Below are 27,163 nucleotides of genomic sequence, written 5' to 3' on the forward strand. Positions count from 1 at the left end.
AACACTGCACTGTTACAGTGCCGCTTGTACCTTATATAAAATGGTGTGGGATGGTTACCACATGGTGTTTTTAAAATTCTCCCACCGGCAATCACCACCGCATTATCCCTGACAGCTGTTGGGTTCAAACCCAGCCGCTCACCGCTGCTCAAGAGACTGCCGCTGGTCGGACCACGTCACTGCTAACCATGGAGTTTGGGGGAAGCCGATGGAGTCTCAGTGTCACATCACGTGGCCACGCCCTAACGCGTTTCGTCAGAGGGCTGTCCACTGTGACGTGGCTTGCTCTTTTTAAACCTGTGTAAATTAAGCTAATAGCTTTCAATCATTACAATTGGTTTCTATGACTTGCAGGTCTCCACTGATGTAAATCTTAATGAGATCCTTGATTGATGGATTTAACATAGAGACGGCAGAATTATACACACGCCGAATTTATCTACCAAATTACATTTTGATGAATGATCCATTTAGATTGCAGATTTCTATATGACAAAAGGTTGTCTAGAACTAAGTCATCCCCTTCTTGCCAATTAAAAATATTCTAAGCCATCAGGCATATTTTGATAAAAAACAGCAATGGGTTTTGGCTCATTAACCACTATATAGTACATATTCCTGCATAGGGGAGGTTTCAAAAGTGGAGACCTTCCAGTCAAACACATTAAATACAAAGTATCACAAGTGTAACAAGCTTTCCTCTTATTTAAAAAAACTTTTCAGCATATCCTAACTAGAAGTTCGTATTCAGACTATATAACTAATTGTTACATGGTTTGTTGTGACACCTATTATTTACTCCAAGATTAAAAACAAGTGGTTCAACAAGGGAAAAAGACATAGGCCCGTATTAAATTATCCGCGATAAGTTGGAATCAGTTTCATGTTTCATGTCACAGGTCATACACCATGGCAAGACTGAGAACAGGAACAAGGTAGTAATACTGCAGACTAGGGTTTCAAGATGAGCTGTTCAAGTACCTTTGAAGAAGCACAAAGAAACAGCAACGTTGAGATCTGTAGACGCAGTGGTCGGCCAAGGAAACTTGGTGCATCAGATGAAAGACACATCATGCTTCCGTTCGAAATTGGAAGATGGCCAGCAATGCCATCAGCTCAGAACTGGCAGAAACTAGTGGGACCCAGATACACACATCTACCCAATGCACTGACATTGGGGATCACTATAGATACCCCCAAATAGGCCTGCTGAAGGTATTTGGGGTACTTAAATGCTCTCAATAACTGCCAATTAGCATCTTTGCACAAGTGGTGAAAAATAGCATTTTGCAGTAAATAAATAGTCCCAGCAAATTTGAGGTACACGAAAATGGGCGCAAGCATATTTTAAAGTTGCTAAGGTGAAGTATTAATAAACTTTAAAAAATCCACCTGCCGCAACCACCTGCAAACTTAAAAACACCTGGGGCATACTTGGGGACCCCCCTGGAGTCTATTTTGCTAGTTTTTAAGTTTGTAATCCCAACTTTGTACTTTTTTCGTCCCCTTTTTCAAAGTAATTTTTTGAGGTGTTAAGTATTTGTAAAACTTTTTTTGACACAGTTTAGCTTTTGGGGCTGTCCCAAGGGTGCAGGGTGGTTCCCGCAAGTTTGCACCCCAAAACCCCAATTCTGTACTTTTTTTCGACAGCTTTCATAGGCGAATCTTTTTCGCCTATTCCAATGCATTGACTTTCCGCACCAGCGAAAAGTATTTGTAATTGAATATGGGGATAAGTTTTCACTTGGCAAAATGACGTCACCAGCGATACTTTTCCACAGAATGGGCTTTTCGCACCTAATTGAATGGTGTTCTGTGGCAGGGTTAGTAATAGGAAGTCCAGTACTTCTTGGGGTAAATGCTGCCACACCAGGAAGAAGGCTGGCTCTATAAATAAAGAGCAACTGACCACTGGTGCAATGGTCTATATAGAAGGGAGCTTCCTGTTGTAATCTCAGCCATGCCAACGTGCACCTTCTTATTAAGGCTTTTGATGTATCCCATCAAGCTTATGGCTAGAAATAAGAACCTGGAGAAATGCCTTTCAGACAGATGAATTCCTGCTAATGTTTGTCTGTTATTTTTTCTAGAGTATATCAAACTGCAAGAACATTGAGTGTCATTTAAAATTTCTGTTTTCATCAATTAATTTAAAAACATTTACTGGAGGTCCAATATTTTGAGGTAATGTTATATGAATGCTTGTGTAATATGGAAAGAGAAGCCATGTCTTATACAAAAGGATAAATAGTAGAACCTAAAGATAATAGTCAAGCTGAAAATAAAGTTCCTTCAAGCTTTTCCTTATCCCAAGGAGGAGATTGTCCCTAGGATCTTCATTTCCAATTACCAAACTGCCGGCAATAACCACTGTACAGACCGCAGATTATAGGATAACTGTTTCTCACATGCTACTGACAGATTACGTTTAGAGTAGCTGAAATGCAGTACACACGTAGTGCATATTTAGAAACAAAAAGAAATTGTCTTTTTTTTGCTAATTTACTAAAATTTCCTTTAAGTGTAACATTTATATGGAACCACAGCAACCAGCGCAAGTTATCCAATGATTGCCCCAGATTGAATAATCTGGTTTAGGGCATATTTTGCATTGTAAGTAAATGGTCCGTACTAAGGGCCTGATTCAGAGTTGCAGCTATTGCATAGTCGCTGCGACTTTGTACACAGTTTATTGTCTATATTGGCTGAATGCTTTTTGTATGCCTTTTTTTTTTCTGCATTCAATAAAATAAAAAAGATTTAAAAAAAAAAACATGCCAATACCGCAGAGGATGTCTTGTGTAAATAGATGGCTCCCGTCGGCTTCTCTCATCCACAGCTGAGTCTAAAGCCGTAGCATCAGATCACTCTGCGTAACCTCCAGGTTACTCAGGGTGGGCAGTGTTCTCATGAAGCTGAAGCCAATGAAGCTACATACAAGGACAAAGCCACAGGCTTCATCACGCCCAGAAACCTGGGTTGACGCCCCCATTTTCTGTGAGGCTGCATGACACCATCCATGCACTACCTCGAAACGGCTGCAGCTTGTCAATTAGGCTGCGGAATCTGGGCACTGCGAGAGAGCTTGTAGGAGATTTGCACATGTGCCGTACAGATCCTGCGCATGCGAAGATCTTAAAACATTGGATTTGTAGGCAAACCATCAGGTTAGTGTACAACTCTGAATTAGGCCCTAAGTTCAAATAATAATTTTGCCATTTTTTTTTACACTTGATAATACTTTTTGCCATTGGTTGTACATTTGTCAATTTCCTTTTTCGTTTTCATTTTGTATTCCAACACATGAACAGTATAATTTCCATATTTCTTACATGACAAGTCAATTTACTCTTCCTTTAGGAGCAGAGCATATGGTAACAAAATTATAACTGCTTAGCCAGAAAATGTAGACATGATTGGAAGAAAACTCTGGGCCCGATTCAGAAGCGTACGTAATACCGATGCATGCGTCAGAGTCTAACTGCACGCGGGCAGCGATTGATTACCGATGGCAGTTGCAGTGAGGATTTGGACGCAAAGTGATTGACAGTCAGTGTGTGTTTGTGGAAGGTAAAAGAGGGCTGCTGAAAAGTTTGATGGTGCAATCGATGTTGCGTATTCTGTGTGTAAGCGGCAGATTAGAGATGCCTCAAGCGAGCGTCTCTGTAGAAATAACCTGCGAAATTAGCGATAAGAAGAGTGTGCACCTCTGAATCAGGTCCTCTGTTCCTACTGAATGAAGCAGTAAATGAGTATATATTATTCAGTTTCTTCAGTTCACCAAAAGTTTGTTATCTCAATCGTCTGTGCATCTTGGATTACTTTATTCTAAATTCCCAATTATACGTTAACTTTGTTATTGGTTTGTGTATTATGCAAAATTGAAGACTTTTTTTTAAATCCTAATTTAAAAACCCTATTAAAGAATGCACAAGGAAAATGGCAAATATGTTAAAATCCCATGAGGCAACAATGTCACATCATCTGTTAAAATAATGTCATTGTCACCATTAGCCAGGATTCAGTTCTTGTCTGGAGCAGTTTCATTATAAACTACAGTATACAACCAATAAATTACATTATCAATAAGTAAAATTACCTCCAGTCTAGCCTCTGGATATTTACATGCCTGGAGCAGTGTATAGTGCATTCACACTGGAATGCTAGCAATACAACAAAGCATTAAAAATACTTTGATAGAGGAAACAAAGGTTTGAAAACTGAAAAGTGGTAAAACTTTCCAAACATCTTCTTGAATGTCTATTAAATTATAATCACTGTTGCTTTTTGTTAAAAGACTGATGTGATATTTAATTATTATGTCATTGCCTCTGGCTGAGTCCAGGAGCTTTGCCAAGGTTACATGCTTGGAATGATACTTCACTCCTAAACAATTACTAGAGCAAATTTAGTAACTGTGTAAAACTATTTAAAAAATCAGTAACTGTACCATTATTTATTTATTTTTCCAAGCAGCCCAATGGGCCTAATTAAATAGGAAGACTATTTTCACACACAAACCCAGTTTTTTGTGTGACCAATTAGTCATTTGTTGAAATTCCACATATGCAGTTGTCTTCAGAGATTAACATAAAGAAGAATGAAATGAATGTACAAGAAAAAAAAAACTTCATCGTCCTTCTACAAAGACAAGAGGAGACTTGCTGCTGGTATTTATGTTCTGCTACATTCTCCTACGAGTAGTAGGCCATTGATGATTTGTCCTTGGTTGTATTCCACTCCTGGAACTCTGTTCCACATAGCACACATATAAACTCTCGGTTTGTATCACATCTGTACCTACTCACACAACAAGACTTTCTTTTGGCCTCCAAAACTTTAAGCATACTGCATGCACGGTTAACAAATTCTTCAACCACACTTAACCTCCATAAGTATTCTATCCTCCTATCTCCCCTTTACAGAGTTCACACAAAACTTACAAGTGATCTCTTTCTTCACTTACACAACCCTCTCACTTCAGACCAAAACTGCTGTGACTGGATCATATAGGCCACCAAGAATCTTTTACCTTTGCAATCTGGCTGGACCAATATGCAATATATAGCACTTATCCTCATTTATCAAATTCCTATTCCACTATAAATTGTAAGCTTGCAGACAAGGCCCTGCTGTTTGTCTGTCTGTTATCACCCAGACTTGTTTTATTACGGTTTTCTTACCAATTGACATCCATAGACAACAATCACATCCATACCAATACATATCATAAACAAGTAGATGTTAACAGCTTAATTTTAGCAACCACTGGCCACAATCCCAGTTGGTTGGATGGCATACCAACAGGACAATTCAAGAGGGTCAGGCGTAACTTTTCCAGACTTAGTGAGTACGAAACACAAGGTGATCTACTGAAATCACAATTAATACCAAAAATGAATAATGCAGAAAAGGTAAAATCAGCTTTCAAAACACTGATGGAAACAGATAGAGGCCCAGTCTTGAAATATAGTAACCAAACCTCAAACACAGACAACAATAATGACATCTATTTCGTGACTCAGTACAATAGTCAAGCCAAACGAATAGTTAATAAACACTGGCCCATACTCCTACGTGGCGAGATTTTAGGTAAGATTATACCCCACAAACTCAAAGTAGTCTTCCAAAAAAGCTCCAGATTTAAAACGAAAATAGTCAAAACCCAAATAGCACCCTCCAATTCCACACAAAGCACGCTCACTAAAATCTGGAACCAGAAAAAAGGAGAGGGTGAGGGAGGTTTCTTCTATTGTGGTACCTGCCAAGCTTGTACTACAATGAGGAAGAGAAGTACCAAACCTAAGAATACAGTATATTCCACGGGAAATAACACAATCTTCAAGATAAGAGACAACATGACATGCAATAGTAAAGGTGTGATCTATTTGCTACAATGCCCCTGCCAGAAACAATACGTAGGAGGAACCATCCACCCACTCAGTAAGAATCAACGAACACCTATGAAATATAAAGGAAAGGATGTGAAGAACATCTTATTTCAATGCAATTCAAGATTTCCCACCAATCAGACCCGACAGTTCTCGACTTTACTGCTTTTAAGACAGTTAAACCCAATTGACGGGGGGGCGACTACACGAAACACATCAATAAGGAAGAATTATGTATTATGATCAACATGGGTACCCTCCACCCTAGAGGTCTCAAACTAGACAATGAAATAAGATCAATTGTGTGTGATTAACATTACCACTATTTCAATAATGCTCCACACCTGCATACTTAAGGCCACCTCCTAAACTCAAACCCTCATTTTTAGATTAGATTCACATGAGAGAGGACGATCTTTCCACGCCTCTCCTAACTCATCTGGTGACATGAAGTGGTTTAAGATTATTAGAAACCATTAAGAATTATGATGTGTTAATTATAATGCTTAAGTTCTATGACTAAGTTATTATATATATATATATATATATATATATATATACATACATAAGAAAGCAGAGAAATGTTGGGTTACTTGAACAGTGACCTACAGCTGTTTCTGAGCCTAATTGCCCAATTTTACTCTGATGGACAGATCTTCCAACCACTCAGGACAACCAGGACACCCCACAAATCGCATCATTAATGGAGGAACCAATCACTAGAGAGGCGTGACCCAGATCCTGTACTTACAGCCTCTCCTCAGCAGACCATTCCATATGCAGCACTGCCCAGAAGACCCCAAGAGGGTTGAAACGCGTTGGAGACACAAAACCCAGACTCAAAGACATAAAAAAAATCCAAAACGTGCCTCACCATTTGTTTATGGGCGGCCAGGCATTAGCCGCAAGCAAACCAAGAGACCCGGAAGTACCCGACAGGAGGAGAGAGGACTGTGCTAGCAACACAAGCCGGCGAGGGGTAAGAGCAGAACACTGTCGAGTCACAGGTAGGCAAGTCTCATTTGGAGTGGGTGCACGGTCTCTGGTTCCCTGGAGCCATAACCATTACATCCCCTCCCCAGGCAGTAGCGGTCCGCTCCCACGTAGGCTGACGGTGTCCATCAGTTTAATCAGGCCATCACCGGCATGCACACTCGGTGCAGGATGCTCGGTCAGGAGAACCCTGCCCCACAACTCCAGTGCCGTACTCCCTTCCCCAGCCAGACAACCCCGGGCAATGTTATCTAGCATATCCATCCAACTTGGCACACATTAACTAACGGGACGCCGCAGTCTGGTGTAGCTAACTACCTCTTGGTGTTATCATCTGGAACTTGTTCAAGTATTCCCAAAGTATTCCCAAATCACGGTACCCTATTATTAAGGCATTCTTAAAGGACTTGTTTATTTCCTCCAACAAGTTACAGGGTTATTAGATTTTTGGATAACCCAATCCTAGTGATCATTATTTGGATCCGACTGTAGTGACAATATTATTTCACTGTTCTTTCTATGTTAGCTCTGCATGTTAAGCCTCCGTTCTGATCACCTGAGGCATCACAGATATGTACCATAAATGGCACATTTTCCTATTTTTGCATTATCCTCCTTTGCATTGTACTCCTATGTTTTAATGTTCTCTTGAGACATTTAGTAGTAAATATTCTTAAACAATTACAATTCTGTTAATTACCCATTCCATGCACATATATAAAAAGGGGGTTATAGAGCGCATAAACTACTTGTTTTCTTTGTATACTGTCAGAAGGCTAGATACCTTTCTTTGTAAGTGCAGCCCACCCCATTCACTAGGATGTGCGCAATAAGCCTACCCTACTTAATTGCTTACCAATTGAAAAACACAGATCACAATATACTGTATGTAAATGATATAAATAAATCAGCACTCATTTATGGACAATGTGCCAATAAGTATGGTGCCTGTGATTTGCAACATAATAGTGCGGTGTGGCAAAATGCAGGGCAGTCACATGGTTCCACTATAGTGTACTTGCAAAATGGACAAGTCTTTCTGGAAACCCAATTTTATCAGTCAGCACAATGATGCAGAGTATATGGGTACAAAGGGAGAAGCTGACCACAATTTAGGTAATGTGGATGGAAGACATATTTAAAAAAAAATATTGCATATGGTTGAGCTAGTCTTAAAATAAATATTCTTCATATCTGTTTTTATGTTGACAAAAATAAATTCAGGGGTAATCCAAATAACCACGATGTGAGGCAGCTGCGTACATTATGGATAATTCTGGGAAAGCAACATCACTCATTTACCGTGCAGTCCTATGGGGGTGCAAGGTAAAACTAGTTATGTTGTACCGCCATCACGCCTTGATAGAGTTAAGGATTTGGTCAACGTGAGAATTCAATAAAACTTTGCTAGCCTCCACTGTTCAATGTTTAACCAAGATATCCATTTATGCAAAACATCAGGCTATTTGTTGTTCTCCAGAAAAATATTAATGAGATCTTGCTGTTAACCTAAGTTTGTTAAAAAACCTGGAATAACCGAACAACTTATTACCTACAGATCAACTGTCCTGGGAAATATCTTGGAGGTTTGGATGGTACCCAACTGAAATCAAACTTGAATTTTACTTGGGAATACACTGAATTGAAACTGTATAAAAAGGATATATGAAAATGCTTTCAGAACCATCACAATTTTGTGCTCACCGCCCCGTATTATATGCTTTCCTAGGCTGTCTTATAAATAAAAAGAGTTATCTACAGTGTTTCTGAAGAAATCGGATGTTCTAGTACCCATGGTTCTTTTCACAAGGATATTTGATGCAGTGGAAAGTCAGAGTGAAGAAGCGGCATCACACCCCTGAAGTTTATGGCTAACAGGGTTTGTTGGGGTCAGTAGTGTTACATAATTACAGAGCACAAATAATGGAGAGCCTTTTTTATTAATTTTTAACCAAAACCATTTCCGTTGCTGAAAAACTGGAACTTTGTAACATTCTAATATATAATGTATGTTTTATTTCTGCATCAAATTAATTAACACACCAGTCATCAAGTTAATGATGTCTGACATCTTCACAGCATCACGATACTTTTAAAAAGTATCACACGCTTTAATCATTCAGATGCATGTAACATACTATGCTGAGTCATGTGTATCTTAACATACGTTCATTTTGAATCTTTATTTAAAAACATCTTAGGTCTGCATTTTGGATGCAAGTGCATTCAAACTCAGCATCTGACAATGTCTAAACGTTATTACTTAATATGCATATGAATGTCCACCACTTGTGCATGATGTAGTTTTGCTATTTATTCTCTGTCTCCCATAATGTGGAGAAGGGTATTCCTTTTCATGCAGAGTGCAGCTGCACAGGTCATTGTGATTGAGCTGCTATAATACCAGTAATATGATTACGGTTATATTATCAAATCAACATAACCGGGAATTATGTCCCTAGAAAAAGCTCTTAAATAACAAAAGCACAAATTTACACTAGACATGGTCCAGTTGATAAGTCGCAATGTTTTAGTCGGCATGGCAACTGATATTTCCCCAGCTTTAGTTAAGGTCATGCATTTGAGCCTGCCATTGGTAAGATTCCCATCATCTAAATCTGAATAGTAAATAAAGACTGAATCATGTCCAAGTAAAAATACAGATAATGAATAAATTCTTAGAACACTGCATCGAAATCAGACTATAGATGGGGTGAAGAGAATGGGTTTATATTTTTGTTGCACTGGATACTTACCCACATTCTGTGCCCTGCTTCAAAATAAACATTTACTGGTAAGTCGTTAATTACAATCTACCACAAATTTGTAGTGTTGCAAATGGAACAGCTCAGGTTGACTAAACTCACATTTAAATTATGCAGAGGAGAACTAGACTAGACTAAAGGCCAGTTATATTCTGTCATCCTGGTACAGCTATATACTTTGGCTTCAGTTGTGCCAAACAGACAGTCTCGGAGTGCCAGGTCCCGGGCGAGTATTGTTTTGCACAATGTTTGTCTTATTCCCACAAGTAAAACAACATGAAGTGACAAAACCAAGTAGCTAGACTGCACTGATTCATTTGATGTGTGACATTTGTACATCTGTGTGCGAAAGAGTTTGTGTGGTACGATGCAGCAGCCATGTTTTTTCTCATGCCAAGTTCTGTTGTGCTTCATCAGCGACTTTTTAAGTGTTTAAAACAAATTCTTGTGCGGTTAAAGTCACAGCCCAGCATCTCTATTACACTTTGAGCAGTATTCTTCTGCATCTGCGATGCACAATTTAAAGGAAAAGTCTCAATGCTACATCGTTCGGCGCAGCTCAGTGGCGTATTATGACTAGGTGTATGAGGTCACATCTGTATGTACTCCCACAAAAGCCGAAAAACATTTATGGAGTATTTACCCATTATAGCTGCCAGAAAGATAAAATGGCTTTTATGTCAGTCTTCCCTTTGTTACTTTAATCAAATGAATTCAACCCACAAAATATACATTTAAATCACTTCTTACTTCTCCCTCACCCAACCCTCCTACTATCTGTGCACAAGATCTTGCTTCCTATTTCAAGGACAAGATTGATAATATCCGGAATGAAATGGTGGGCTCTTCCCCAGCCAGTGACCTGCTCAATTCCCTACCTGAACCCGCTGGCACATTCTCATCATTCGACCCCACAAATGAAGATGACGTATCTACACTCTTCTCATCCTCCTACTCTACTTCCTCTCCTCTGGATCCTATACCCTCACAAATCAGTAAAGCTCTGTCTCATGTGCTCATCCCACCTTAAATAATATCTGTAATCTCTCTACTGGCATCTTTCCATCACTGTTCAAGCATGGAGTGATTACTCCTATTTGAAAAACTAAATTCTGACTAACTCTCTCTCAAATTACCGTCCTATCTCCAAGCTACTGGAGAGACTTGCCTACACTCGCCTCACACCTTTAACTCGCACAATTTATTGGATCCAATTCAGTCAGGCTTTCGTTCCCAGCACTGACTTAAGGTGGGTACACACTACACACTATAGCGATATATCTGCAGATAGAGTGATCTGCAGATATATCTGCAGATGATGGTCGTTCATACACACTGAACGACCATCATCTGCATGCTGCAGCGGGTCGGACTGGGGGCGTGGCCTAATCGTGGGAGGTGTGACCACACCCCCTTCGGAAAAAAAAAACATTGGCAATGCGGCACTGCACGCTGGGGAGGGGGCGCCGTGTGCACTCACATTTAGTAGATAGAAATGTTCCTTTATTCACATAGTGATAAGCAGCAGCGCTGCAACAGCCCGACATCAGTTTCAACTGCAATGTCAGTTTTCCTCAGGGGAATAAAGGAACATTTCTACCTACTAAACCTGAGTGCTGGTTTTTACACTATGCTGCTTCAGGAAGTGATAGTGGTTTATGTTTTGTTTAGGACCGTGCACCCCCTTGCCTATTATGAATGAGTGCTACCTTCTCTGACCTACACATACATAATGAAATTATTATATATATATATATATATATATATATATATATATATATATATATATATATATATATAATGAAGTTAGGGGTGCTCTCTCCTGGGGTAGATGGGAACTTCCAAACACATAGCAGCCAGGAAATGGCACCAGTCCAGGATTTCTGTGAAATTAGCAGGAAAACAGAGATTTCCTCTCTCATTAGTGGTAGAACCGAATGCACCAACCACAAACATAAGCATATGCACAGCACTCCCGGGCATAAATCACAATGTCTCTTAACAGGCCTGCTGCCTCTTTCCCCAGGTAGTGTGAGATACTGAGTAAAACCCTGTGTCACACTTTTATCTGCCTCTTACAGGTGCAAGTGCTAATTAGCATGTTCTCAAGCTGAAGACCCGAAATGGGCCTAATGGATGGAGCACACACTTACTCTCCATCCATAACCCCTTTTACTAAAGCCCAAACACTATCAAGTCTGTATTGCAATCAGACATTTTCCTGGGCTTGTTAATATAGCGTTCTCGTTAGGCTGTTTTAGCAGGGCGCCTCGCCCAGCCCGATTTCTGAAGGGCAGATTGCACACTGGCCTTTTGGTGGCGCCTCGCTAATACAACATGCAAGGTGCCATCCCCACCCACGGGCCGCAGTGTCCCGCAGGTGGAAAAAATTGCAGTGCAGCGATTACCGCCTGTGAATATATCTATTCACAGTGAGAGGAAAGCTTGGGAGCAGCCCGGCATGTCCACCAGTGCCGTGCACACCCCCAAGAGTGGTGAAAAGGGGGCGAGTCTTAATGACATGCCCCTTTTCTCATGCCCACGCCCACTTTTCGGCGCACGCTACAGTGCCCTATTTACGGTCCGATGCTCCCTGCCCCGCACCCGACCTACAGTGAACACTATAATATATATTTATATATATATAGGTCAGAAACCTGGGACAAATATATTTCCCTTGTATGACCTTACCAGTACTTTTGTCACAATATATTATATATACAGATGTGTCCTCATACATGTAGCCTCCTTACGCGTTTAACAGTCTTTCTAGTCGAGCCATGCCGTGATTCGGTAGCGCCAAGTGTATTTTCTTAATAGGACGCACAAGCAGCTTCTGCTTATTAAAATGAGTTGCAGCATGTCTATATTCTGTGTGCGACTGCGGGTGGATCTGCATATGCTACGTTAGTGTCAGCTGCTGTGACACTAACGCTGTGTTTCGCATGCGCTACAGTCACACGGTTCTCACGCGTGATGTAATGCGACTTGTAAGCGCACGGATAACAGATGTATGTGGACACATCTGTACACACACAGATTTTAATTGTGTATTAATATTTTTAACACTATGGCATAACATGTGTGCAAGATCATAAACTTGGAAGTTAAAGACATTCAGGTTTATCATCATGATCATCTTTTACTTATATGGCACTACCAAGTATCTATAGCACCACACGGGAAAATTATATTATATGAACATATAGTCTCTTTCATTCGTGCTATAACATTGAACATAGGACCTGAATAAACTTTTATATAATATACACCAGTGACAAGGTTCCCATATAGTGTAGTGTTTGGGGGCACCAAAGAGTAGTACATTGATTGCTGTACGAGTGTAGATTCTTTACCAAATAGAAAAGAGCACTTTCATAGTCAGGAATGCAATTCACACTCTTTAACAGAACATATTTATTGTGGGATAGCACTAGGCTTGAGGGTCTCCAACATGTTGTGCTGTCTCACTTGTTTCACAATTTGATCAAGGTCAGGATGCAGTGTAGAAAAAGCCCTCCAAGTGTTACTGATTAGTAACCATGAGGAACATATCAGTGTTCTCACTTACACCTTATAGTGCGCCTTTTGCCCTGAAATGGAGACAAGGGAGTCAGTTATGAAAAAAATTGGGTCCCGCAGAACGCATTCAGGCCAATCAGATAGAGCGATTAGTGTGTATGTAGTAAATCCCGTAACTGTCCTGATACTAGGAAGAAGAAAAGGAAGCAGGGTCCTTGTACAGGTAGCAGAAAAGAAGCTTAGTTTTTGCTCCAATGCCGCCAAGAGTGAAGGGAGGACCTGCTGGCGCGTCATGCACACCTCCTCTGCACAATGCGGGAAGGTCAGTGTGTTAGTGTGAATATTGTCAATGGCAGCTACTGCCACAGTATATAAGTTATAGCCTATGGAAATAACCACAAAACTTAAAATATACAGTCAGGTCCATAAATATTGGGACATTGACAGAATTTTAAGATTTTGGCCTCTATTCACCACCACAATGGTTTTGAAATGAAACAAACAAGATGTGCTTTAACTGCAGACTTTCAGATTTAATTTGAGGGTAATTACATCCAAATCGGGTGAACGGTGTAGGAATTACAACAGTTTCAATATGTGCCTCCCACTTTTTAAGGGCCAAAAGTAATAGGACTATCAACTCAAAAGCTATTTCATGGACAGGTGTGGGCTATTCCCTCGTTATTTCATTGTCAATTAAGCAGGTAAAAGGTCTGGAGTTGATTCTAGGTGTGACATTTGCATTTGGAATCAGTTGCTGTCAACTCTCAATATGAGATCCAAAGAGCTGTCACTATCAGTGAAGCAAGCCATCATTAGGCTGAAAAATGAAAACAAACCCATCAGAGAGATAGCAAAAACATTAGGTGTGGCCAAATCAACTGTTTGGAACATTCTTAAAAAGAAAGAATGCACCGGAGAGCTCAGCAACACCAAAAGACCCGGAAGTCCACGGAAAACAACTTTGGTGGATGACAAAAGAATTATTTCCCTGGTGAAGAAAAACCCCTTCACAACAGTTGGCCAAATCAAGAACACTCTCCAGGAGGTAGGTGTATATGTGTCAAAGTCAACAATCAAGAGAAGACTTCACAAGAGTGAATATAGAGGGTGCACCACAAGATGTAAACCATTGGTGAGCCACAAAAACAGGAAGACCAGATTAGAGTTTGCCAAACAACATCTAAAAAAGCCATTACAGTTCTGGAACAACATCCTATGGACAGATGAGACAAAGATCAACTTGTACCAGAGTGATGGGAAGAGAAGAGAAGGAAAGGAACTGCTCATGATCCAAAACATACAGTACCACCTAATGGCGTGAGCATGTATGGCTGCCAATGGAACTGGTTCCCTTGTATTTATTGATGATGTGACTGCTGACAAAAGCAGCAGAATGAATTCTGAAGTGTTTTGGGCAATATTATATGCTCATATTCAGTCAAATGCTTCAGAACTCATTGGACGGCGCTTCACAGTGCAGATGGACAATGACCCGAAGCATACTGCAAAAGCAACCAAAGAGTTTTTTAAGGCTAAAAAGTGGAATGTTATGCAATAGCCAAGTCAATCCCCTGACCTGAATCCGATTGAGCATGCATTTCACTTGATGAAGACAAAACTTCAGGGAAAATGCCCCAAGAACAAGCAGGAACTGAAAACATTTGCAGTAGAGGCCTGGCAGAGCATCACCAGGGATGAAACCCATCGTTTGGTGATGTCTATACGTTCCAGACTTCAGGATGTAATTGCCTGCAAAGGTTTGCAACAAAGTATTAAAAAGTGAAAGTTAGATTTAGGATTGTTTAGTTTGTCCCATTACTTTTGGCCCCTTAAAAAGTGGGAGGCACATATAGAAACCGTTGTAATTCCTACACCGTTCACCTGATTTGGATGTAATTACCCTCAAATTAAATCTGAAAGTCTGCAGTTAAATCACATCTTGTTTGTTTCATTTCAAAGCCATTGTGGTGGTGAATAGAGGCCAAAATCTGAAAATTCTGTCAATGTCCCAATATTTATGGACCTGACTGTACATCTATAATATGAAGAACAGATCTTCAGGTCTCTGACATACAGATGCGTCCTCATACACTACTGCTGCAGTCACGTCAGGTCAGGTCGATGTGACTAAGACGCACCAGGAGACTGCAATGATTAATTTGATATGCAACACTTGTACAGTATATCTGTGTATGACAGTCTGAACCTTTATATGAAGTGCTACGATGCAGCGGCCGTGGATTTTTTCCACTCCAAATTCTTCATTTACAGACTTCGTTGCACAGATATAAAAGTCTTACATAGCAAATTAATCAGTGTCTTTAGGTGCGTCGCCTTACGACCCAGACACATTTTCGGGCGATGGCAACACTCGGTGAAAGCAGAGAAGCACGGACCCTGGCTCCTTGAGCCACATGGCGTATTTAGGCTAGTTGTATGACGGCACATCAGTAACAGTTATGTATTGCAGGTTACTAATGTCCTTGTATATTATTTCAAAGGCTCATGCTTAGTTGTATGCCCATCAATTCTTTACTCATCATTACTGCTTTATCTCAAATATCTTTCTTGCCAAAACATTGTATTTGTAAGTTTTACTAGGTGCTCTTACATACAGACTCGTAGATTAGGTTTAGTGACCTTTAACAGAATGTACATAGTAACACTGGATGAACTCTCTTTTGAATTCAAGCTGTACTTTGATTACACACATCTGGTGAGAGATATCCCCATTTGTTGGGGTATGTGGAGGTGTGTGATGGCATTTTAGAGGAAAATGGGAAGGTCTAAAAGGTATTTAATAGGCATGTGGAAAGGTAAACTCCAATGGTTAGGACCCCAATTTTTTTTTAAATGATGGGTCCCAGGGACCTACTCTGTTTAATCACTGTATACTAATTTCCAGTTTTTCCTTGCTCTCTCCATATCTACCTTGAAGTCTGTTACATCTTCTATGAAGAGTTCCTTCCCTTTTAATCAATGTTGTTTATGAGGTTTGTTGTTTATACTTTAAAAAAATTAAACTATTAATCTTAAAATTCCATTTCAGATTGGGGTGTGCGAGTCACAATATTAACACATATGACAAGTACATTTAAGTTACCTGCTAAATCCTGAGGTAGAGATAAAGCCCCTGTTGCCAGTCCAAGATAAATTTAGCCACTGGACCAAAGTGCAGCGTGGTAACAGGTACTCCAGTGAAGCATCATTCAGATTGGCCCAATAAGGCTGTAAACTTAGGTGAGTGTACTGTAGAGGGTCACAGCAATGCTGATACAGAAGCTTGCAAGTCTGCGCCAGCCGACACAAGTCTGTAAGTGCTAAGTGGCTAATGATCAACTGGATTAGCTGCAAGACAAAGATTGAAACAATGAAAATGTTAAACTGTTGTTATTTACAACTAATGAAGATCTTGGTTCTGTAAACATGCCTAGATCACATCTCAGAAGCTGTGATTTGTGATCAAACTTTGATTGCTTCTTGTTGGATATTCAAAACTACATACTGAGATATAAAATCCATGTGGTATAGAAAAAAAATTGTAATGCAAGTTTTCTGGACATGACTGCCACTTAACCATCCAAGATACTCTAAAGTAGTAGAGCACTGTATAATGTTAGTGTTGTATAAAGCATAAGTTAACAAACGAAAGCCTTTGACAGAGGGATAATGGTCAGGTTGCACAATTTTTTGAAGTCCCGTACAGTAAATCAGGATCACAGAGAAGGATTCTATGGTCTGTTTGCAGGACATAAACCCTCAATATATCCAAGTAAGTATGTGTGTGTAAAGCAGGTAAATGCAAAGCCATTCTGAGCAATCACCATCACTTCTGATTGAAATGGTTCAGAGTGACAACGTCCTCAGCCACGAGAGCGTGAATGGTCCAAGACTGGTTGGAGGAGCCTGAAAACTATATAAAATATTATACATCCCAGACACCAGATGTTAACCCATTTGAACACTTATGGTATAATACAGAGCCACACTGAAGTTGCAGTGGAGACTTTTAGGCTCATAACCCCACAAAATAAACTTTATATTGAGGTTTACTTTAGTTTTCCAACTTCCTATACATCACAGATTGTAGCTGCCTGCCTGCTCATCATTACATAGGCCTAGCAGAAACTTTATATTGTTGATGATGATAAAAAAAAAAAAAAAAGAGGAGTTTGTGCTTCTGTAAATGTGGCAGAAATATTCACTTCCACATTGTTTTATCACAATGCATTTGGTTTAAGAATCTAAACAGTTTGTACCTTTATTTAAATATTCAAGAGATACAGCTGGATGGCTTAGTTTTTCGTTTTCCAAAAAAATAGCTTTCAAATGCTGCAGTAGCAGAGAAGTTATTTACATTCTGTACCGTAAGTGTTTTGTGGCTACGTGCCAGGACAGACTGGCAGCCAGGCTACTTATGCCAGTCAGAAATATGTCTAGAAACGACCAGATGGTTTTTTAATGGTAACATGTAACTTACAACATTTTCTTTCCAAGCGAATGAAAAATAAGCAGAATTATTTTGCCATTTTAGGAAGCTGAAGCCTAGTTCTTGCTGTTTAAGAACTAGAGATATTAAAATATGGACAGACTGTGCTATTTCTAACAGGAGCTGAATAATGTCACTGTGCCAATATAGGGTGACAGACTGCATTAAAGAAACATGCAAACCAGAGATGCACTGAGCAATATCATGTGCCACTTTCTCATTAAATTAATAGAAAGCATTTGAGAACACTAGATTTTTCTAATTAGATCATAGTTCTCACTTTTAAATTGCATGTTAAATTAGTCAGTACTCCCCTTCTCACTTAAAACAGGGCAGTGAACAATCACTGCCTTCCACAATTCAGAATGGCCAAGTATATCAAAAGAAGAAAAAAAAAAAAAATCACCCATACTATGTTCCACTCTGAAAACTGCAGTGATTTATAACCACCTCTGCAATCTCATTCTAATGGCTACAAAATCAAGCACTTGAATGACTAGCAGAGCTTTCTTTAAGACTTAAGGGGCCTATCCATTACCTGACTTTGTGAGCAATCCGACCAAAACCACCTGGTTTTGGTCGCATTGTTCACAAAGTTCAGTAATGGATAGCCGGCAAGGACCAGCGATGCGCATGCACGCTGGTTCCTTGACGTCCCCGACTGTCTACTGAACATGCCCGTCAACCTGACGATGCTCGTAAGGTTTGGAATGTTCAGGGATAGGAGGTCGGGCTCCTTCACTGAATGACGTTCAGTGAACGTTGTTCAGTGTGGTGCCCGCACCTCGGCGACCTGAAGGTCTGAATGCTAGACATTCAGACTTTCAGGTCGCCTAATGGATAGGCACCTTAAAAGAAACAAAAACAGTCTGAGCAGGGGAGGCACACAAGCATCTCAGTTTTAAAATGTTATTTTTCCCATTACGTTGCTAGGACTGTAATGGTCATACTAAACCAGGTATCTGATTATTCTTCCTGTTTATGGGAGTACCACATATTTCCTAGCATGACATGGAATATACTGTAAGAGTAAAATGCATTTTAAGAGGCAATTGTTTTTTCCATTCTTTTTTTGACTTAATACATTAATTGCAAAGACCCTACTGTGCAAAAAGTACCCCAAATGATACATGTAGGAAAATAAACTTCTCCTTCCACTCCAAGGCATTCAACTGGTGGTATTTTAGAAACTACACAATTTCTGTTTTTTTTATTTACAAAGCTTGCAGGTTGGTGCCACTGCTGTTGTATGTAGAGAGAATTGCACACTAAAATGTAAGCTTAAGTATTTTGTCCATTAAAAGTACAAATTTAACCTATATATCGACCACTATCCAAGACTAAGGGGCCTATTTATCAATAATATTTTATGGGATATTACACCTGTTTTCAGTCTGGGTATCTGCAAATATGAAGTATCTACAGGTATCTACCTCAAAGGCTGCCTCATAGAAACCTCGCTTGGCCCCGATAGCTAATGTCATGTGAAAATAGAGTTAGCCATTCTAGCTTATAGGGAGAGGGATACATATAGAATCCCCACAGGCACTCCCCATTCACGCATGCATGGCTAGCAGACTACACATACACAGTAGTGCGGCAGCCACCAGCAAATGAAAGTAAAGTGATTACTTATGCGATCAATTTACTTTTACAGCACAAACGCTCAGTAGAAAATAAGTGGAGAGACGACAATAAGACCCAGTGGTATAATAGCTCGACACGTTTCTGTGCATACAGCACCTTCATCAGTATCTCCTGATAAAGGTGCTGTATGTATGGAAACGTTATTATACCACTGGCTCAGCCAAATATCTCTCCACATAAATTTCCAACTGTGCTGATCACACACGTGACATTAGAGACCTGTAGCTGCCACAGATCCTCTGGGAACTCACAACCATACTTTCCTTTCAGAGCACTTATTGTCGGTATTGGAGCTCTACACAAGGCTTACAGCCATCTACTTCCAACCCAGACAAAGTGTACAGTACACCTACAGTACCCTTGTGGCTGAGTTCAACTGAAGGCAGCAGGGTACATACAGACATAGGGATATTTGCTGCAGACACACTACAAGTGATATTCTCGCCATACCTGTGTCAGTGATTCATACTGCCTTCTCCAGGCTTGTGCATGGCTAATCTGATGTTCAATTCCTGATGCAGTTGCAACAAAAACAACACTCCCCTGCATTTTTAGCTGGTGAGTTATACTGCATAATCATTGTCATCCCCATCACTTGCAACAATTCGATTCACAATGCTTTGCAGTAATCCCCTGGATAACAGTGGCTCCGATAGTCCGTACAAAGTGATTGGAACCCTGTTATCATTGGGACTAAACAGATTACTAGCCTCAAATTAATTAGAGGCATAGGATTTCTTATTACACAGGATAAGCTCACTCAGAACTGGCTAGAACAAGTATTGCATTTTACTATTTTCATACAATGTTTACATTTTTGCAACTCTTTGAACACTTTTGCAATATAAAAGGAGATTCTTATTCAAACAGGCATTTACACTGCTTCAATCCTCCTTAATTATTGGATTCTATATCCGTGATGTTTTAAAATGTCATTTTATTTAAATTTTTATAGGTCAATATTGTGTGCTTTTTAATTACGGTGCTATTTTTACATATGAATATGTGTGATGTTGAATGCATAGCCATTTGTATGTAGGTTGATATATAAGCCCCATAACGTTTCATATGAATGCTCCTTTATGTGAGAGGTAGTCTCCAGGCGCTATATTTATGAAGCAGGAGCTTTTGTAAGCCGCCAATACTCGGCAGATTGGACATGAAAATCTAAAGTGGCACTAACATTTAGTATCAAGTACACTGGGCTTTACACTCAATGTTAGTGCAGATTTAAATTTTCAGCTCTAACCCGCCGAGGCTCTAATTCGAAAATATAGCCACAGGTAACGAACACCTATGGAAAGCCCTTTAATAAGAAGACACAAATTAACTATGTTTTGAAAAGTTACACAATACTATATTTTAGGATTCCAATGTACAATATACAGTGTTTTGTTTTTTTCTCTCATAGACTACTTTATTGCTTTAGATGATGTTATTGCGGCATTTTTCATAACTCAACAGAAAATACCTATATATGTTTATTCCCTAATTTTACCATACATAAAATATCCATATGAGCATTCAGATACACTGCCAAAAGCTATCAACTGGATAATGACACTTGTGTTAACCGACATTCTTATATCTGCAGTCTTACCTCATAAGGCAGCTTATCAAAATAGCCATTATTTGTCCATTCCCTGAGGCTGGAGCTACTAATCTGATTAGTAAGGCAGTCTATTTCATAGCCATCATCATAGTCATCCTCGTCCAAATCGTTCATATCAATGGTGATCGTTTTCAATGAGAGCATTGGCTTCTCTTTAACACCATGTAACTCCACAGCATCTAGCTCTGTGTAATATTCCAAAAGAGAACTGTTCGTTTCCAGTCGCAAGAGGTTTGTTGGAAAATTAATTTCTTTTATACATGGTGTGAACTGGAGAGCCTGAGGAGAATGTACACTTCTGGGTTCTCCAGACCATAGGGTTTCCCATCTAGACAGGACACATACTTTATTAGCATTTTGAGCTATTAATAACAAAATCTTCTTAATGGATTTCTACTTTATGGTTTTCAACAGTTTCAAATCTAAAACATGTAACCTGATCAATTTACTTTGGTTAGCCATAGGTAAAAATATACACACACTAATAGATGGAAGATATAGTTGTATTGGAATTTATCACATTCCAGTTATTATAAAAACAAAACTGGTTGAAAACTCACCACTCCACTAACACAATCCTTCACCTCTAAAGTAATGCATCACTGCTATAGTAAGACATTCCACTCCCTCACCTCTGTAGTAACACATTTCCCTCCCACGCTCATGTTGTAACACATTTGACATTTCACTCCCTCACCTGTGTAGAAATACAATCTCTCCCTCACACCTGTAGTAACAAATTACCTTCACTCCACCATCTCTGGAGTAACACATTAACCCTCTGCTTACCCCTGTAGTAACACACTCCCTTCCCTCGCCTCTGTAGTAACACATTTCCCCCCCCCCGCGCTCGCCCGTTGTAACACTTTCACCTCCCTCGTCTGCGTTGTAACCCATTCCCCTTCCTTCACCCCGTAGTAACACATTTGACATTCCCCTCCCCAATCTCTGTAGTAACACAGTTCCTTTCCTCATTATTCAAATAGGGGAGCCACACCAACTGCCAGTGATGTTTGGCAGCACTTGGGGTGACAGTTGGTGTTTGAATATTGAACTGTGCTGCAGCCACGATGAGCCAATCAGGACATTGCACAGGGGGAGGCAACATTTTAGCCTTTTTCACCTCCTTAGGAGTCGAATCTCGAAATATCCCTTCTTAGTGGGCACCTACGTCATGGAAGGAATATACTCCCTGTTTTTCATGTTCTAAGTCCAGAGGGTTTGTGCTGGGCGTTGATAAGTCAGTGAGGACATCTGATATTATATATACAGTACCAGTAAAAAGTTTGGACATCTTCTCATTCAATGGTTTTTGTTTATTTAAATTATTTTCAACATAGTAGATGAATACTGAAGACATCAAAACTATGAAACACATATGGAATTATGTTGTAAACAAAAAAAAGTGTTAAACAAATCAAAATATTTTAGATTCCTCAAAGTAGCTCCCTTTTGTTTTGATGACAGCTTTGCACACTCTTGGCATTCTCTCTAAGGGGGCTACTTTGAGGAATCTAAAATAGAAAACATTTTGATTTGTTTAACATTTTCTTGTTTACAACATAATTCCATATGTGTTCTTTCATAGTTTTGAGGTCTTCAGTATTAATCTACTATGTTGAAAATAATTTAAATAAACAAAAAACATTGAATGAGGTGTGTCCAAACTTTTGACTGATAGATATATATTACACGTAACACTAAATCCAACACTCTAGGCTGCTGTGAGCCTCATATTTTCTTGCTTGTGTGCCTTCCAATCAGGTGACGAAATCCTCAACATACCATAAACAAATGGCGGCACTCCAAGACTTTAAAAGGCAAAAAATAGGATGTCTCTTTATTGCATCAATAGATGCAATAAAGAGACATCTTTTTTCACCTTTAAAGTCTTGGAGTGCCACCATTTGTTTATGGTGTGTGCATGTATATGTATATTATATATATATATATATATATATATATATATATATACACACACACACACACACACACACACACACACACACAAGAATGAGCCCGGCACTCAGGACAATAAGAAAAACAGTATGGGTGCCTTCCTAAAAAAATATAGCACAAGATCCTTCTGGCATGGGTGTATACCCAGCACACAATAAAGGAAGGCGGCACTCCAATATAACATGTAATTCAATGTGTATTAATAATCAAAACAGCATATTAACATCAATGTGTCAACGTTTCAAGGCTGAACGCCTTTTCATCAGGACATTTGGAATCTTTGGGCGGAAGTACCGCTTAGTATTACGCCAAGTTTTACACTATATTAAAAAGATCTGGACGTTTCTGGAATTCTATTTGCATTATAAATAATTAATTTTATTTATAGGAGCGTTTTGAAAGTCTCCTTTGTTAAATCACTCCGATAGACCGGATATGAGGTCACAAATTGTAATGAGGATGGCTAATTGGTTCTGTTTAAGCTTGGTATAAATATGGACTCATGTATGCTAGCTAATATCCCTTGAAAAAGTCCCATTGGATGAAACGCGTTGGGGAAGCTGCACTCTTGCCTTTTATCCACTAAGATAAGCACCTTTGAACTCATTGCTTTATTTAAAACTATATTCTCAGTTCATCTGTTTTTTAGTATATATTATTGGGCTTGTGCAATATATACCATTATGCATTTGCACTTTATTCCAACACTGCGGTGTTGAGATTTGTTGATATGCTTTTTCAAGCTATTATGTAATTCTTGCCCATTCATCTTGTAATTTTGTGCGTTTTTATTATATGTATTTATGTTAGTATGTCCTTATGAATTTTTTATTCAATTTCTTTATATTTATTGCACTGTGCACTTTTTAAGTGACGCCTGTCGCTGTATCATTCGTTATTTCCACATTTATTGTTTGGGATTTGCCCCAATCCTCCTCACTTGTATTCAGCTGACACCTTTTGGTAGCGCGTCCTGTTATATATATTTGTTTCACTATAATTGGTCACTACAGTTTGAATTATTCAGTTTTATATTCATTTACTGTTGTTGGTTGGCGCCATAGTCATCACACATATATATATATATACACACACACACATATATATATATATATATATATATATATACACACACATACACACACACATACACACACACACACACACGAGGGGTGATTGAAAAGTTTGTGGCTTAAGGTACAATGAAATGTGGTAAACATTTAGGATTACATAACAAGTTTCAAGTTAATAACTGGTGTTTTTCACACACATGAAAATTACAGTTATGGTATACTTAAATAGATAACTCCTTTTCTTCGAGGTCCACAGGGATACCATGGGCATATTATGGTTGGAAGACCAGGCACCAAACAGTTAAAGCTACTGCTTCCAGAAAGCCCCGGGTTCTTCCCCATATATACCCCTAGCCATAGGACCTCAGGTTAGTTAACAAGCCTCAAGTCAGGAGAAGGAAAAGAGGAGAAGGAAGAACAATCGTACTATCAGAAACACTCTTACAGAAGATAAGGGAATCTGAACGAAAGAATATAACCCAATGAAGCCAGTTGTGTAAGGGTGGGTGCCCTGTGGACCTCGAAGAAAAGGAGTTATTTTGGTAAGTCTACCATAACTCTAATTTTCTTCTTCGAGGTCCATAGAGATGCACAGGGATACCATGGGGATGTCCCAGAGAAGTTCCCCTAGGTGGGGGACGCTCCTGAGCAGAAAGGAGAACTCCTCGCCCAAAGGAAGCACCCTGAAAGGCAAAAGTATCAAAGTAATAAAACCTAAGAAAGGTGTGGACCTTGCACAATAGCTCAGCAGAGGCACCATGGCTAAATGCCCACGACGGCCCTACAGACTGTGTAGAATGTGCTGTCACCGTGCTTGGGACAGGGAGATCAGCCTGTGTGTACACCTGAGAGATAGTCATGCATAGCCATCTCGCCAGAGTCTGCTTATTAGCTGGCCATCCTCGTTTGTGAAAACCAAATAATACAAAAAGAGCATCTGATTTTCTAACAGAGTTTGTACGCTCCACATAGATATGGAGAGCACGAACTACATCCAGGGAGGCTTCACCTACAGAAAGGTCTGGAGCCTGAAAAGCTGGAACAACAATTTCTTCATTCACATGAAAACGGGACACTACCATAGGAAGTTAAGAACAGCTTTATCCTGGTGAAAAAAAAATCTAAATTGGGGAGCGACAAGCGAGCGCTGCTAAATCAGAGACTCTGTGAGCAGAAGAAATAGCAAGAAGAAAAAGGGTCTCTGCTGTTAACCACTTCAAATCCACAGAGTCCAAAGGTTCGAATGGGGAAGCTTGTAACCCTTTAAGAACCAAAGACAAATCCCCGATGCTACCGGTGAAACAAAAGGAGGCTGAACTCTCAAAACTTTTTGGAAAAAAATTCTAACATCTGGTAATAATTATGATTACTACTGTGCTGGTTCTAATAAATTGATCTTTATAAGACATTAATAGATCTGTTTTACGTTTAAATATTTCCTCTTATTAGAAACAACAATATTAAAAACAGTGATACAGATTGAGTCTCCCATATCCAAAATGCTTGGGACCAGGGATATTTTGGATAACGGAATATTCAGTATTTTGGAATAATTGCATACTATAATGAAATATCTTGGGAATAGGACCAAAATATACACACACTATGCATTTATGGGTTATATACACCTTATACACACAGCCTGCAGGTAATTTTATACTATATTTTCAATAATTTTGTGGTTCAAGCAAAGTTTGTGTACTTACATAAAATTATTTTATGTTTCATATACACACAGCCTGAAGGTAATTTTATACAATATTTTTAATAATTTGTGCCTTAGAGACAAAGTTTGTGCACATTGATCCATCAAAAATGAAAAAGGTTTCAGTATCTCAGTCATGCCAAAATGATTCCGCATTTCCGAATATTTCGTATTTCGGAATATTTGGATATGGGAGATACAACCTGTACAAATATTTAAATAGAATAAGTAAAGAAACATATCTGGATAACAATAATTACGGTAAGAGGCAACAAACTAGATGATATACAATCCTCTGACTAGCTGAAATTACAATATATGTACTGGGACGAAAGTACTACACAGACTTTGTTCCTAACAGCTGCCAACTATTTAATTGACCTGCGGACTTATTTTGAAATTAGCAACATATTGCTACATGGTGTCTAATGAGAGAATTACAAGTACACTGCAGATTTGCTACTTTAATAACTGGATGTGATATATGACTCTTGAAAATACAACAAGCCACATTTATAGCTTTTTCAAGCTTCTTCCTATATATGTATGTGATATATTTTTTATACGGTTTTATGTTATTTTGATTTTATTGTGTCATGAGATTATTGCTTCTATCTTTTAAGATTGGATACATATTTATGCTTAAAAAAAAACTATATTTAGTAAAATTAAATAAGTCTCCTGTTCAATTAATAGAGAGCCAAACTTTCTCACTAAAACAGATCTATTAATATCTTATAAAGACCGATTTATTAGTACCAGCGCAGTAATTATCGTTATAATTGTTTCTAGAGGCATTGTGCCAATTGGGTACTAACTAGACCACAATTACTCGCAGCAGGTACTAGTTAAAAGAGTACGTACTAAAAGTTTTTATTTAATTTTATTTAAATTATTACTGATCACTAGCGCCAGGAACTATAGTTTTATACTATATTTGTGCGGTAACAACTGGTAATGAAGCAATTTTCTTCTGGAACCATACTGACAAAGTGGCCAGGTGTAGACCATTGTCTAATCCTGCCTGAAGAAAAGCCAATACCCTGGAAATCCTGAATATCTTAGGATCATACTTCCTATGGGAACACCATTGACCAAAAGAATACCAAACTCTGTAATAGATGCGGGCAGAAGCAGGCTTCCATGCCTTAATCATCGTTTGAATTACAGAACTGGAAAAACCTTTTGTTCTTAGGATGGAAGATTCAAGAGCCACACCATCAAAGCCAGACGGGGAAAGTCCGGATGTCGACACGGACCCTGCGTTAGCAGATCCTGCCATAGAGGAAGAGGCTATGGACTGTCTAGGGACAAATTCTGGATGTCGGTGAACCAATAACGTCTGGGCCAAACCGGAGCTACCAGTATTACAATTACGCCTTACTTATCTTACTGCCAGTGCATCCACGAAGATTGCTGATGGGTCTCTGGACCTGGACCCGTACCCGAGGACCTTGTGGTTGTGGCGTGATGCCATGAGATCTCTCTCTGGTAGACCCCCTTT

General features: G+C 39.2%; 1 protein-coding gene across 4 annotated transcripts in view; it reads right to left on the minus strand.

Moving 5' to 3' along the window:
- Window positions 1-27,163, minus strand: part of FBXL4 (F-box and leucine rich repeat protein 4) — an 84,968-nt gene that overhangs the window by 36,000 nt on the left and 21,805 nt on the right. For all 4 annotated transcript variants that reach the window (XM_088472180.1, XM_088472188.1, XM_088472193.1 and 1 more), the window contains exons 3-4: window positions 20,911-21,250; window positions 16,278-16,522 (exon numbers count right to left, since the gene is read on the minus strand). In XM_088472180.1, the coding sequence (XP_088328306.1) occupies window positions 16,278-16,522; window positions 20,911-21,250 (585 nt within the window). The remainder of the gene's footprint in view (window positions 1-16,277; window positions 16,523-20,910; window positions 21,251-27,163) is intronic.

The sequence above is a fragment of the Taudactylus pleione genome, unplaced genomic scaffold, assembly GCF_031769625.1.
Source record: "Taudactylus pleione unplaced genomic scaffold, aTauple2 ptg000015l, whole genome shotgun sequence".
NCBI classification, from domain to species: Eukaryota; Metazoa; Chordata; class Amphibia; order Anura; family Myobatrachidae; genus Taudactylus; species Taudactylus pleione.